Here is a 15,456-nt window from a genome sequence, read left to right as displayed (position 1 = left end):
GCGCTTTGTGAATGGCCCGGAGCCTTCTGGGACCTGTCTTGTGTCCCAGAAGACACCGAACCATTCACAATCGCGGCGCTTCTCAGTGGGCACCCGGCTGTCACAGAAGCCGCCGCGGGAAGACTGCAGCGCTGGAGTGAGGAACAGGTAAGGTCCTGCAGGAGAGAACAGCTGAGCGGCCGGCCCGGTATTTTGACATGGTGGCGGCAGAAATACTGGACCGGCCGCTTTACATTCGCTCCATAAGACGCACTGACATTTCCCCCCCTTTTTTGGGGGGAAAAAAGTGCGTCTTATGGAGCGAAAAATACGGTAGTTGTTTACAGGCATACTAGAAGAGGAGCATTTAAAGGCAGTAAACAAAACCCATCACCAGGAGGGGAGCTTTGAGAAGAAAAAATACTGAATGCGCTTAAACGCATATAAATGCACCTAAACCTAAATATTCTGGCCAATGGAATGAATGAATGGCCAAATGCTTCACACACCTAAATGGTCCTAAACATTTACAAAACGCAGCTTTAGGCTCTTTTTAAGCTGCTTTTTTCCTGCCAGGAGCAAAGACTATATATAAAATGCCCTGAAAAAGTATTTATACCCCTTACATTTTCCACATTTTGTCATGTTACAACCAAAAACGTGAATGTATTTTTATTGGGATTTTATGTGATAGACCAACACAAAGTGGCACATAATTGTGAAGTGGAAGGAAAATGATAAATGATTTTCAAAATGTTTTACAAATATGTGAAAAGTGTGGTGTGCATTTGTATTCTGAGTCAATAAATTTGTATTTTGAGTCAATACTTTGTAGAACTACCTTTTGCTGCAATTACAGCTGCAAGTCATTTTGGGTATGTCTCTACCAGCTTTGTACATCTAGAGAGTGAAATGTTTGCCCATTCTTCTTTGCAAAATAGCTCAAGCTCTGTCAGATTGGATGGACAGCATCTGTGAACAGCAATTTTCAAGTCTTGCCACAGATTCTCAATTGGATTTAAGTCTGGACTTTGACTGGGCCATTCTAACACATGAATATGCTTTGATCTAAAGTCGTTATCCTGCTGGAAGATGAACCTCCGCCCCAGTCCCAAGTCTTTTGCAGACTCGAACAGGTTTTCTTCTAAGATTGCCCTGTATTTGGCTCCATCCATCTTCCCATCAACTCTAACCAGCTTCCCTGTCTGTGCTGAAGAAAAGCATCCCCACAACATGATGCTGCCACCACCATGTATCACAGTGGGGATGGTGTGTTCAGGGTGATGTGCAGTGTTAGTTTTCTGCCACACATTGCATTTTGCTTTTACGCCAAAAAGTTAAATTTTTGTCTCATCTGGCCAGAGCACCTTCTTCCACATGTTTGCCCACATGGCTTCTCACAAGCTGCAAACAGGGCTTCTTATGGCTTTCATTCAACAATGGCTTTCTTCTTACCAGTCTTCCATAAAGGCCAGATTTATGGAGTGCACAACTAATAGTTGTCCTGTGGACAGATTCTCCCACCTGAGCTGTGGATCTCTGCAGCTCCTCAAGAGGTACCATAGGCCGCTTGGTTGCATATCTGATTAATGCTGTCCTTGCCTGGTTTTTCCGTTTAGGTGGACGGCCATGTCTTGGTAGATTTGCAGTTGTGCCATACTCTTTCCATTTTCGGATGATGGATTGAACAGTGCTCCGTAAGATGTTCAAAGCTTGGGATATTTTTTTTTATAACCTAACCCTGCTTTAAACTTCTCAACTTTATCCCTGACCTGTCTGGTGTGTTTCTTGGCCCTCATAATGCTATTTGTTCACTAATGTTCTCTCAAACTTTTAAGGGCTTCACAGAACAGCTGTATTTCTACTGAGATTAAATTACACACAGGTGGACTCTATTTACTAATTAGGTGACATCTGAAGGCAATTGGTTACACTAGATTTTAGTTAGGTGTATCAGAGTGAAGGGGCTGAATAGAAATGCATGCCACAATTTTCAGATATTTATTTGTAAAAAAAAATTTGAAAACCATTTATTATTTCCCTTTCACTTCACAATTATGTGCCACTTTGTGTTGTTCTATCACATAAAATCCCTATAAAATACATTTATGTTTTTGGTTGTAACATGACAAAATGTGGAAAATTTCAAAGGGTATGAATACTTTTTCAAGGCACTGTAGGAGCATTACTATAAAATACAAGTTACCTTTTAGGTCACAGTGACTTCAGCTCTCTGAAATTTTAATTTGCCCTTTTTTGTTGTGAAATGTTTTCTTTAATTTGCAGGAAAGTGTAGACCTATATTTTTTGTTAATAATGTCATTACATTTTGCTGGAATATGTGTCATTTTCATGTGTCTTTTCATTTCAGGAGTTATATCTGTTTCAGCAACAGTGGTTTTTATAAAGGTCACCGATTTAGCGCGTAAGAAAATAAAATCTATGATATAGGAAAAACATAATTTCCTCCATTTTCTGAAATGCTTTTCAGGGATTCAAATAATCTACAGTTAATAGTTTCTTGGCCACTTGTGTTCATACATTTGAAATTCCATATGTGTTGAAAAACATCAGTAAATGTATTTTTTAAAGATGCAAAAAGCCGATACTAGGTCAAATTCAGGTGCCTGTACTGCTTGTAATCTGTTGTACAGCACAGCTCAGAGAGAAGAGAGAACCAACTCAATGAGTACTCTGTATCAACAAGAAGCATGCTGATAGGAGAAAAGTCAGAGTGACAGAGAGCTGAGCTCATTAGCATACTGCTACTTGTAATCAGAGGCTGGTGGAGGTCAGACATGTAAGTGCTACTTAAAGCATATCTAAACCCAGGAACAAAAATCGTATTGCATCTTACCTTTCATTAGATTTGGTGTCTGAATTTTGTTTTCTTTTTCAACACTTTTCTTGATCCTGCCAGGGACACACTTTCTGTCCTGGGACGACAACTGTATTGTATCCAGGGGTAATCCACTGCTTCCTCTTGGTATCTGGAAGCCCCAAATTTTTCTGCCTTTGCTGCATATTTCAGCATTCATTTTGGTATTTGCATATAGTACAGAGTCACATACTTTGTGTACAGGTTAGTCCCATACTTGTTAGGTGTAGTGGTTGGATCTGGGTAGGATAATGCAGTGTTGAACAGGATTAGGCGGGGCTTGGCATAGTCTAAAGACAAGTGACAAGCTTGGGACTAACCTCTACACAAAGTATGTGACTCTGTACTATTATTGGTCTGACAGCAGGGTGTTATGCAGAACGAGACTGCAACGTTGTCACCTCGCTGAAAGAAATGATGAGACAAAGCTTCAGATGCTGCTATGAAAGGTAGATTGTGCAGTTTTAAGGGATATTAAGATCATTCTCTAAACCCAGAAACAAAAATTGGTTTAATTGCTTTTTACCTTTCCTTGGATTTGGTGGCTGAATATTGTTTTTTTTTTTTTTTTTTTTTTTTTTTTTTTAACGGCATGAATATCGTCCGATTTTTCGTGCAGACAAAATTTCCGCTGATAAACGACCCGTCTATAGCCTGCAATAGGGGGGGGGGGTGTTTTGTTGTTAATAGAGATAGCTGGGAACAATGCTAACTGATAACTGTCTGCAGAGGAAGAGAGCACAGGAAGTTATCAGCTCTTAAAGTGGTAGTAAACCTGACAATTAAAGAAAAAAATGTCCCCTGCAAGGCAATGTCATAATTATGCATACTAGCACATTATGTGAAATTTACGTTAAAATGAAGTCCTCCAGCGGCACGCTATCACCACTGACAGGGCTTCCATCTTCATCCGGTCCTTCTTCCGGGTTCGTGGGCTCCATAGTCTTGAATGGTGCTAATACACTAAAAATACATGGTGCATGTTTAGAAGATATTTACAGTGTCTACAGGTAAGCCTTACCTGTAAGTACAAGTAAAAAAGCAAACTTTACTACCACTTTAAGATTTACTGCTGGATAAGCAGATATAACAAAATGTTTTCTATTGTATATTGACAATAGGGTATTATGCAGAGCTGCTGCAGTGTCCACCTTACTGAAAGAAATGACGAGACAATGGTGCCAGTATAAAAGGTAGACTGTGCAATTTATCAGGGATACAAAGGTGAATAAAGTTAGCAATGTAATCACCTGAAGCCGGACTCTAGACCATTGTTTCTCAAACTTTTTCCAGCCAAGGCATCTTTTAAAATGATGCACAATCTGGAGACACCCAATTCTAAAATGTAGAAAATCTACCTAATAGTTTTACATATTGCAGTAGCATCCATACATGTAAGGCACCCAGTGTTAGAAGAGATTTATTCTTTCAAAGCAGATAAGCTTTTACTCACCGATACTGACTAGTAATCCAGGACTTCTTCCTCATTTTCTCTCCCTGACCCTACTAATGTGACCCCAGTGCTGAGAGAGAGGACAGGGTGTCAAGCAGGGATGCTCTGCATATGCCCAATGCCCTCCCTATAATCATTGATGTCACTGATTGTTAGACTGCTGGCAGCTGGCCTGCACCGTGCCTAGGGTTGTAATTTTGCACAGTAAAAACCTGTGGCTTTGTGTAACAACAAAGCTTGCTTGATCCACCCACTGGCTTGTATAAAATTTTAGGCTATTTGGGACAATTGTTAAGCATTTTGTCCAGGGACCCCAAGATGTCTAGGAGCCCTGGTTGAAAAAGGCTGCTCTAGATAGCACCTGATATGTTCATTGGGGGGATTTCCTAAAGCATTGTGCAGTTAACATCTTTCTGTTTGCTTGATCTATTTCTGGTTATATTAAAATTGCAGAGGCAGGTTTGAATCTTACCGGTGGCTTTGAGAAGCTTCTGAGTACTGTATGTTGCAAAACAATTGAGGGGCCTACAGTGGATGTCTTAGGAAATACCTGCCCTGCATCATATCAAGTAGAAAATGTTTTTTCTAGATCACCAGGATAATTTAGAGAAATTTAATGTGGAAATTTAGGCAGAAAGTTAAGACTGCTGTTCAGGGGCTCTGGGCTTCAGCAAAATGTGGAATGCATGTTCCTTGCTAAAGCACATTGTTATTTTATCAAGTTATTATGGGTAAAGTTCTGCTTTAAATACCTTTTAAAAATCTGATGTCTTGAGCAAGTGGAATGTTCTCCTTGTATGCTTTTTCGATTTTCAAGCTAACTGTTCCCATTCAATAAAGAAAAAAATGCAATTTGTAACGATTACATGTTCTGCTTTTGTTTCTTGCAGCTCCACTGCAAAAGATTCTCCAGTTCCTCTTCTTGATGTCACAAACTTGTCTACTCCACCCAGATTTCTAGATAACTCTCAGTTTGGGACTCCTGGCTGCTCATCTGGTATGTATTTAAGTTGGCAAAAATGGATAGCATGAGGGGCTACTTATTTATCATATGTCATGGTCATCCATAATGGCCAGCAAATCTTAGTTACAAACATTCAGTGTCCATTACATTTATGGAGTCTTAAGCCTAGTACACATGAATTAATTTTTTTTTTTTTTACATGCTAGTCTCGTGCAAATATAAGTTACTAAAGTTACGAAAATTCTTGTAAAACAGAATACAACTTCGGAATTGTATTCTATTCTTTAAATTCTGAGCATGTACAGTCGTAATCACTCAATTTTTGTACGGACGAATACTGAATTGATTAAACGAAAATCGTTTGTTCTGTTATCTCGCGAGAAAAATTTTTGTGCTTATCCCTTCGGATATTTTCACATGAACTGTTATGATCAGCTCTCGAAAGCTGTGAACTAACAATCAGATTATTGAAAGATCCCTATTAAGTAGTATTTCTTGTCCAATATTCTTATTGTGTGTACGAGGCCTTAGAGTATAGTTAGGTATAGATATGCAACATGTAGCTGTGAGAGCTTGTTCCATGTGTTAAGGTTTTTTTCTGTTGAAAATGAAACATTGCTGGATGATGTTTTGGCATTTGGACTTTTACTACACACAAAAGAGAAAGCAATGGACATATACTTACATTACAGTTAAATGAATATGGAAATCTTTTATTAGTCTATAGCCCTTAAGAGAACCAGTCTCTGATTCCAAATGAGGGATTATTTCACTGTACCCTCTGTGCAGGAAAGTTTTGACTGCACCACTTCCACATAGGACGACCGTTAAATCCATTATAGAAAATCCAAACCATATTCTAACTCCCGCTGCCATTTTTTTCACACAGTTGGGGTAAAAGTATGTCTATGGAGTTTGAAAAACTTTGCTTGTCCCCTGGGTCAATTCCGCATAACCTTTCACATACCTACTGCATACTGACGCACCTGAACCGCACTAAAATGCCTGGTAAAATGGGAACAAGGTTTGAACACCACCTTTACAGCTCAACAACGAGACAAGATTGTAGACAGGACATGACAGGGCTTCAATTCCCTGATAAATCCGGGAGACCGCATATACAATTTTTTCTAGGTGATTTTGAGTTCCCAAACCTTTTCACAAACTATCCCCTTAAAGCTCTTCTTTGTGCTGGAGATGGTGGGAAAAGTAATGCTCCCTCTTACATATTTTCTCATCTTGCAGTGACATCAAAGACCTCTAGTCCCAAGTGAAGCAATGGATACTCAAGTTAACAGATGTACAGATGTCAGGCAGTGCTGCTGCCTTCCACCTTCATTTGAAACCAAAATAATTGAAATGGTATAAACTTTTTACTGATATCCTTGCTGAACACAGATAAAGCATGCATTCCTATTTACTGGAAACAGCGTGTGGTGTCTCCTATTGGCCTATCTAAAGTTAAAAAAAATCAAACTGATGGTGGACATTATGGCCTTGGCAAATCACAGGGAAGATAATTACTTTAAGACATGGTTCTGTTGGACTAAATTTACTTGTTAACCAGAACACTGCAAGTTACTGAACTCCCAGACCTAGAAGCAGTAGAAAACTTCTGCCAAAGTCTGACCAACTTGGAGAATTCCTAGACTCTGTTATAGTGACATATGACCCATTTGGTGTCATGCACGTGTCCGCTCACTCCTTGCCTCATCTTGACCCCTTCTTTTCTACTCTCACCCTTCCTCTGTTTTAGAGGAAAATTGTGTTTTACTCTTCTCTCCTCCTCCTTTTCTTCCATTGATGTTTATGTATATGGAAGCAATCTCATGTAATCTTCTTCTCTCCCTTTGTTTCAGGTTGGCATGCAGAAAATGCACTCAGTAATTTTTATTTTTGCTGAGGGTGAAAGAATATAAGGAGATAAATGTAACCGTATGAACCCTTGAATAATGTTGGTGCTTTCATAATAAAGGATATATACTGTATGTACTGTTATTGTTATGGGTGGCTACAACAGGCCATCTGGGCTATTCACAGGTGGGTCAAATGACTCATGGTAGTCATCATCTGCTGTTTTGTATTTCAATGGTTTTTATTAACTTTTGTAAACAATTTAACAAGAAAGACTAGAGCAAAAGACATGCCCACGTAGGGGCTATCAATGGTACATAAAAAATAAAGAGATCAGTACTGTAACTCCAACAATCCAAGAGGCGTGCCCACATAGAGGCTATCAATAGCACATAAAATACAGAAACAGTGATATTGTCCAGCCAAAGGCAAGTATCTATCGCCTTACATAATCAAACAACAAAGAAAGAGGAAAAAAAAGTAAACAAGGAAGAAGAAAACAAGACTTGAAGCAGGGATCTGGGAAAGCCAATACCATACAGCATCCCATATTTTCAAAAATTTTCGTTGGGAGTCATTACGGATACTCGACAACTGTTCATTAAGCATCTGGGGTCATACGGTCCTGAACCCTTGAAGAGGGACAGACGGGCTCTTCCATGCTTGGGCAATTGTTCTAGTGGCCGACAGAAACAAATATGAAGCCAACTTCTGCTGATGAGTCAACAGGCCCGATATGGGACAATGAAGCAAAGCATGGCGTATGGAGAAATGGAACAAGGTGTAAAGAAGACCAAAGACACAAGACCAAAAAGGAATCAGTCTCAGGCATGACCACCATATATGCAGCACATCTCCACGATGGCCGCAACCCCGAAAGCAGTGATCACTATAGGCAGGCTTTGTCTGGGCTATACGAGCGGGCACCCAGTACCAACAAAACAGTACTTTGTATACCACCTCCAGCATGGCTATATTAAATGAACATTTGGCTACAAACGACCAGGCCTTATTCCAGTCCTCCATATCCACGACCGTCCCCAAGTCACGCCCCCACTGGACAACATATGATAGAGAAGTTCTCATTGAGCACCTATTCAAGGATGCTTAGAGTAGGGAAACAAGACCCGGGCACCTGGACGCTGTTGGAAAAGCTGTTCAAAGGCTGATTTCTGATATGGAAGGGCGGAAGTGCCACGCAGTGAGGTCAACCAGTGCCGCAATTGAAGGTAACGGAGAAATTCTGCCTGAGGGATATCCCATGATTCCCGAAGAGAGTTCCCGGTGGGAAAGGATCGAGAGGTCAAAAAGTGTCGCACCTGCGAAAAACCATTGGCCAGCTGCCAAGAGAAGGCTCCTGGCTGATCTAAACCCTGCTGAAAGATGATTATTGATAATTGGGAGCAAGGGTAGAAAGGGCAACATCAAGCCACTAGAGAAGCGTACCGAATCCCACACTCATAGGCCATGGAGCAAAATGGGACTCAATGTCCTCAGGCTTTAGGCTGGGAAAAGTCATAAAAGTGTTGATGTTGCAATGGGGGCAAAGTTAGGTTGTTCCAAAGGGACCCAAAGAGGGATATCAGAGGAAGCTTGCAACATAGACGGGGGGCAGTCTAGCTTGCCTGGTAATACTTAGCTACAATAGGCACCCTGAGACCTCCCTGCAGTCTATGGGTGAAAAGCGTGTTTCTGGAGACTCTGGGGTGTCTGTCAGCCCAGATAAATCACATATTCTTCGCCTGAAGTACCCGGAGAAAATGAGGAGAAACCCGCACTGGGAGGGTGCGAAAATAATACAACAATTTAGGCAGGATAGTCGTTTTCACTGAATTAACCCATCCTATCCAGGACAGGTGCAGGGATTGCCAAGACTGCATAAGGGAGGACACAGAGCGAAGCAATGGATAATAATTTTCAGTAAACAAAGAGCCATGCCCAAGTATTCCAGGGAAGAGGAAGCCCACTTGTAAGGGAATTGGGATTGCAGGTGTGAAACCAAATCTGAGGCCAAAGAGAGTGACAGTCTTATCGAAATTAATACGGAGACCCGAAATCAACAAAAAATGCGCAAGGACCCGTTGTGAGTTTGGGAGCGTCGTCAAAGGATTAGTGAGAGTCGAAGGCATCGTCCGCAAAAAGGTTCAACTTAAATTCCAGTCCCGCATAAGAGACACCAACATATTACAGTCCGCCCGGAGCACCAAAGCCAGTGGCTCAAGCGCCACGACAAAGAGCGCCGGAGACAAGGGGCATCTCTGTCTCGTCCCTCGCCAAATGGGAAAGGGATCTGAGAAATACCCTGCACACTTAACCGAAGCCGAGGGGAAAGAATACAAGGTCTGGATCCAAGAAAGGATAGAATCCCCAAAGCCCCAACAGGACAGCACAAACCGCAGATATTCCCAGGATCGGGAATCAAAAGCCTTGTATATACCTAATGACAATAGAAATCCCGGAATTTTGCGCTGTTGTAGAAGATGTATAAGGTGAACAACTTTACGAACATTATCACCTGCCTGCCTCCCAGGGACGAATCCCACTTGGTGCCTGTGGACCAGACTCCGCAAATATTTATTGATACAAAGACTGAGAATCTTGCCCAGTATCTTCAGATCCTCATTAAGAAGAAAATGGGCCGAAAGGCTTGCGGTTCCTGGACGTCTTCTGTTATCTTAGGAATCATTGCGATATGAGCTCTAAGTGTGACTGGAGAAGGCAAAGAACCCTGTCGCAATTCATTAAAATAACCAGCCAAAAACAGGGCTGCAAATTTCTTGTAATAGAGACCTAAAAAGCCGTCAGAACTCGGGGCAGCGGTGAACCATAAAGATTTGATAGCTTGAAGCACTTCTGATACAGTTACACCTGCATTAAGGGCCACCCGCGCAACTTTGAACAATCCAGGGAGTCATAGATCTTTAAAGAACGTTTCCGCCTGAGCTACAGGAAAGGGATCTGGTTTGGCGTATAAATGTGAAAGTAAGTTTGCGAAACGTGACATGATCTGCTGGCGATTGGAGATGTAGCCCCCCGCAGGGAGCTGCAACCGGACTGGTATATGGGGTTTCCCCACGGAATTGAGTTTCCCAGCCAGCATCGGCTAGATTTGTTTGGTCCACCGCAGGACCCTTTCAGCCTCCGAAGAATCAAGTAAGTCCAATTCTGCCGCCAGGACGTCTTTTATGGGCAGCGGATGGGTGCAACTTCCAACGAGCATCCTCAGAGGCTAGTAAAGAGTGGAGGTCTGAAAGACGACGCTCCCGCTGCCGAGCCGCAGGCAGCTGGATGAAGTGACCCTGCACTGTAGCTTTATGCACCTCCCACAGGGGCACTACCAAAAAAAACGATCCCGAGTTCTCCGTAAAGTACGTTCATATGGAAGATTCAATTTGCTGGCAAGTGGGCTGAGTGGTCAATAAGGCCTTGTTAATGCACCAGTGAAAAGGGCGCTGTGTCAACCCCGAAAGTGTAAGAAGTAGAACCAGGGGTCATGGTCTGACCAGGGTGAGGAAGGGATAGATATCCATCTGACTAGAGGGAGCTGTTGGACATGCATAAATACGTGGTCGATTCTGCAAAAACTGTTATGAGGATTTGAGTAGAACGTGAAGTGGCACTCAGTCGGGTGAAGTTCCCTCCAAACACCTGCCAGCCGCGCAGACTGCAGGAGAGAGAGCGCATGCATTCCTCCTGCACTAAGTCATGAGAAGGGGCCGCCCCCCGAGTATAGTGCCTATCTAGAGCAGAATCTAAGGTTACATTGGAATCCCCCAAAAGAAGAAGAATGCCCTTGGAGTGTCGGGAAATGATGGTACAAAGATGCGAGAAGAATATGTGCTGAAAGCGATTAGGAGCGTAAATAGAAACAAAGGTAGCCTCCTGATCCCAGAGGGTGCCCTGCAGGAGCAAGTACCTACCCGTGGGGTCCACTATATTCCGAGCACAGGTAAATGGGAGATTGCATTTGAAGGCTATCAGAACACCCTGTCATTTTTCAGGAGCCGAGGCTGTGTAGAAATTTCCTGCAAGCATACCACGTGAATTTTTTGCGATTTGAGGTGATGAAAAACTTTAGACCGCTTCTGAGGTGAATTAAAGCCTTGGATATTTTGTGAATGCACTTTAAAAGGGGGCGAAGCCATGGTGGGGATTGGCATAATCCGCTCAGCAGAAAAGGCATAGGTTGGCCAACAGTTTCCACTCCTAAGGAAGGTCAGTCCATGGCGTCCCTCAACCTTGAAGAAACCAAGAACAGAAAAGCCAGAAAAAATAAGAAGACAGGAAAAAACAACAGTTTGCATATGTGCCTCCCACTTCTTAGGGGACCAAAAGTAATGGGACAGAATAATAAACATAAATCAAACTTTCACTTTTTAATACTTGGTTGCAAATCCTTTGCAGTCAATTACAGCCTGAAGTCTGGAACGCATAGACATCACCAGATGCTGGGTTTCATCCCTGGTGATGCTCTGCCATGCCTCTACTGCAACTGTCTTCAGTTCCTGCTTGTTCTTGGGGCATTTTGCCTTCAGTTTTGTCTTCAGCAAGTGAAATGCATGCTCAATCTGATTCAGGTCAGGTGATTGACTTGGCCATTGCATAACATTCCACTTCTTTCCCTTCAAAAACTCTTTGGTTGCTTTTGCAGTATGCTTTGGATCATTGTCCATCTGCACTGTGAAGCGGCGTCCAATGAGTTCTGAAGCATTTGGCTGAATATGAGCAGATAATATTGCCCGAAACACTTCAGAATTCATCCTGCTGCTTTTGTCAGCAGTCACATCATCAATAAATACAAGAGAACCAGTTCCATTGGCAGCCATACATGCCCACGCCATGACACTACCACCACCATGCTTCACTGATGAGGTGGTATGCTTAGGATCATGAGCAGTTCCTTTCCTTCTCCATTTTATTCTCTTCCCATCACTCTGGTACAAGTTGATCTTGGTCTCATCTGTCCATAGGATGTTGTTCCAGAACTGTGAAGGCTTTTTTAGATGTCGTTTGGCAAACTCTAATCTGGCCTTCCTGTTTTTGAGGCTCACCAATTGTTTACATCTTGTGGTGAACCCTCTGTATTCACTCTGGTGAAGTCTTTTCTTGATTGTTGACTTTGACACACATACACCTACCTTCTGGAGAGTGTTCTTGATCTGGCCAACTGTTGTGAAGGGTGTTTTCTTCACCAGGGAAAGAATACTTCAGTCATCCACCACAGTTGTTTTCCGTGGTCTTCCGGGTCTTTTGGTGTTGCTGAGCTCAGCGGTGTGTTCCTTCTTTTTAAGAATGTTCCAAACAGTTGTTTTGGCCACGCCTAATGTTTTTGCTATCTCTCTGATGGGTTTGTTTTATTTTTTCAGCCTAATGATGGCTTGCTTCACTGATAGTGACAGCTCTTTGGATCTCATCTTGAGAGTTGACAGCAACAGATTCCAAATGCAAATAGCACACTTGAAATGAACTCTGGACCTTTTATCTGCTCATTGTAATTTGGATAATGAGGGAATAACACACACCTGGCCATGGAACAGCTGAGAAGCCAATTTTCCCATTACTTTTGGTGCCTTAAGAAGTGGGAGGCACATATGTAAACTGTTGTAATTCCTACACTGTTCACCTGATTTGGATGTAAATACCCTCAAATTAAAGCTGACAGTCTGCAGTTAAAGCACATCTTGTTCGTTTCATTTCAAATCCATTGTGGTGGTGTATAGAGCCAAAAATTTTAGAATTGTGTCAATGTCCCAATATTTATGGACCTGACTGTATACAATGGCATAGCCATATCACACCTATGGTGAAATGCATCCTACACTCAAAGGTTACCAGTTGGGGATGGCTTTACCACCGAATACATGGCTGCAAATGAAAACATCAAAAACATAGGCCCCCAGGGGGCAAGGAGGCAACAAACATAACATAACCAGATACCCGCATTAGTAAATATTTGAGTCCCCAGGAAGTAGGTCACACCGATGGAAACCCCCTCCTGGAAGCGTATCCAAGCTAGAGGGCCCAGCCGCCTCCAGGGAGATGACTACAGACCGCTATGGAACCCAAGACCACAGCCCAGATGGTCTTCTACCCCAGAGCCCCAGCACGGCCATCACCCTAGCACCGAACAAGGGCCCACTCAAGCCAACCCCCCCAAGAGCCTGTGGGAGTCATTGGCTCGTTCCACCACGATGAATCCAGCCACTGCCGCCAAGACCCATGACATTCGACAGTGACAAAAAGTCAGACTGCAAGTCCAAGCGGGACCCCCCATCCACAGACAGAACCCCAAGGGGGCCGGCCCAGCAGGGTCAAATTGCATAACATCATAAGTATTGGGGCCTAAGAGGCAAAACCCATGGTCCCGTCAAAAAGTGGTGAAGCACAATGGAGGAAGTCCTGGATACAACTTCATCCTGGGGAAGAACAGGTTGGACTCAATCGTAGAGGGGTCCGAGGAACGGCCCTCTTCCAGTTAGATGCCTTCTCCCAGAGGCGGCCCAGATGAGGCGGCCCCGTTTTGAGATCCAGATGAATGCGCCGGACTCTGTGCAGCACCTCCCAGTGGGATAAGATGCAAGGATTCTAGGAGAGATGGGCTTCCTTCGGCATGGCAACGGAGTGGCTACGGCCTTGGTAGTCGAAGGTGATAAGGAACAGAAATCCCCATGTGTACTTGATTCTGCGATTTACCAGGACCGAGGTGAAGGGCTTCAACTGGCGGCGCTTCTGCAGAGTGATCTGGGAGAGAAGAGCTGATAACGATGCCCCTGGAAACTGAGGTCTGAGTGGTTCCAGGCCGCCAAGAGAATGGTTTCCTTAGTGCGGTAATAGATGAATTTGATGATAATATCTATTGGAGGCCCCTCCGGCCGTTTGGGACCCAATGCACGGTGTATGCGGTCAAATTGTAAACGCTCAATGGAAATGGTGGGGGATCAGCTCCTGAAACAGGGCAGTTGCAGTTGAGGTGAGATCTGTGACGGATTTCGGAATATCCCGTAAGCGTAAGTTGCCGTGGCAGAAGCGGTTCTCAAAATCTTCAAGCTGGAGCAGCACGTCCGCCAATTCTTTTTTAAGGTTGCACAGATCCTGCTCATGGCTTTTTAATGACCGTGGCCACAGTGTTCATTTTATCCTTAAGATCGTTCGTCCGGTTTCCCAGCTCCCTAATTTCTCATGAGAGACGTTCCGCCAGTTTGGAAGTAGTGGCGGACAATTCCGTCTGCAGTATCAACTTGAAGCGATCAGTGCAGGGGATTGCAGGGGCCTCTGGCTCAGTGCCCATCTCACCCGCGTTATCCGGTGTACCCGCGGACAGTGGTGGCGGGCCCAAAATCAAGGTCGGGGATCCAATTGTGGTCTCCGGCGGGTAGGCCGCAATTTCCGTCACGGCCTGCTGAGCGCTGGAGGCGCGGGCAGCCCCCGCTTTTTTTTTTTTTTTCCGTTCTGGGCAGCTGGGGAGGCAGAGATCCAGGGAGAGTCAGTGGGCAGCTGGCTGATCCCCTGAGAGCCGTCAAACCGGCCAATGTACTCGGTGGGCGAGGAGCTCGTCTACCGAGTGGCCATCATGGGTGCTGCTCACGAGCGCCCCCCCCCCCCCCCCAATCATCTGCTTTTTTAATTGGATTGCAAATTTCTGCAATTTCTCTGTAAACTGTAAATAAAGAATTAAAATAGAAGTATTGCTTAAGCTATTGGGCTATATTTCTCCTATGGGTCACAGGAGTTAGTTCTGCACTCCTGTGACCAACCTCACTCAGCCGGTCTAAGTTTTGGAAAGACCCTGTCTTTTAAAGTCGTGATCCACGCAGATACCTGGACCGGCAGCTGGCTCAGCCTCTTAGTGAGCTGCTGAGAGCTTTGAGCCAGTCGCTCCAGTGAGCCCTGGAAGGGCAGAACAGAGAGCTGGTAACTGACAGTGCTGGGATTGGTACTAGAGCCATCTAGGCGAGTATGTTTTTTCGTTTTTTTCTATTCCAGAACTTCTCTTTAAAAAAAAAAGTTGTTAAAATCTAGATAGTCTAGGTAAAATCTAGAAGATTGCAGTTTTACAATTTGATGTGGTGACTGCATTCATTTTCCTTTTTATGGCTTTTTTCCTCTTTTTTCACTGGCCAGTAACACACCACCTGTATTAGCTTGCCCCCACTCTGGATGAAGGAGCACAGAGGCACAGCAGACAGCAGCAACACATTGAAGTCAAACTCTAGTTCACACTGCAGTAACACAAGCAGTTGCAACAGTTTTTTTTTCGGATAAAGATTTTAAATGAATAAATAAAACCTGATCATCCTAAGCACCCCTGTCAGTGTTAAATGGCTTGTC

General features: G+C 43.6%; 1 protein-coding gene across 1 annotated transcript in view; it reads left to right on the top strand.

Moving 5' to 3' along the window:
* EXOC4 (exocyst complex component 4) overlaps positions 1 to 15,456 on the top strand; it is a 634,255-nt gene that overhangs the window by 81,964 nt on the left and 536,835 nt on the right. Inside the window, exon 5 of the mRNA XM_089676875.1 lies at positions 5,201 to 5,307. Coding sequence (XP_089533001.1) covers positions 5,201 to 5,307 — 107 coding nt within the window. The remainder of the gene's footprint in view (positions 1 to 5,200; positions 5,308 to 15,456) is intronic.

The sequence above is a fragment of the Staurois parvus genome, unplaced genomic scaffold (assembly GCF_062004578.1).
Source record: "Staurois parvus isolate SC_StPar_1 unplaced genomic scaffold, SC_StPar_1.0 ptg000175l, whole genome shotgun sequence".
Lineage (NCBI taxonomy): Eukaryota > Metazoa > Chordata > Amphibia > Anura > Ranidae > Staurois > Staurois parvus.
This window is presented reverse-complemented; position numbering and strand designations above follow the sequence as displayed.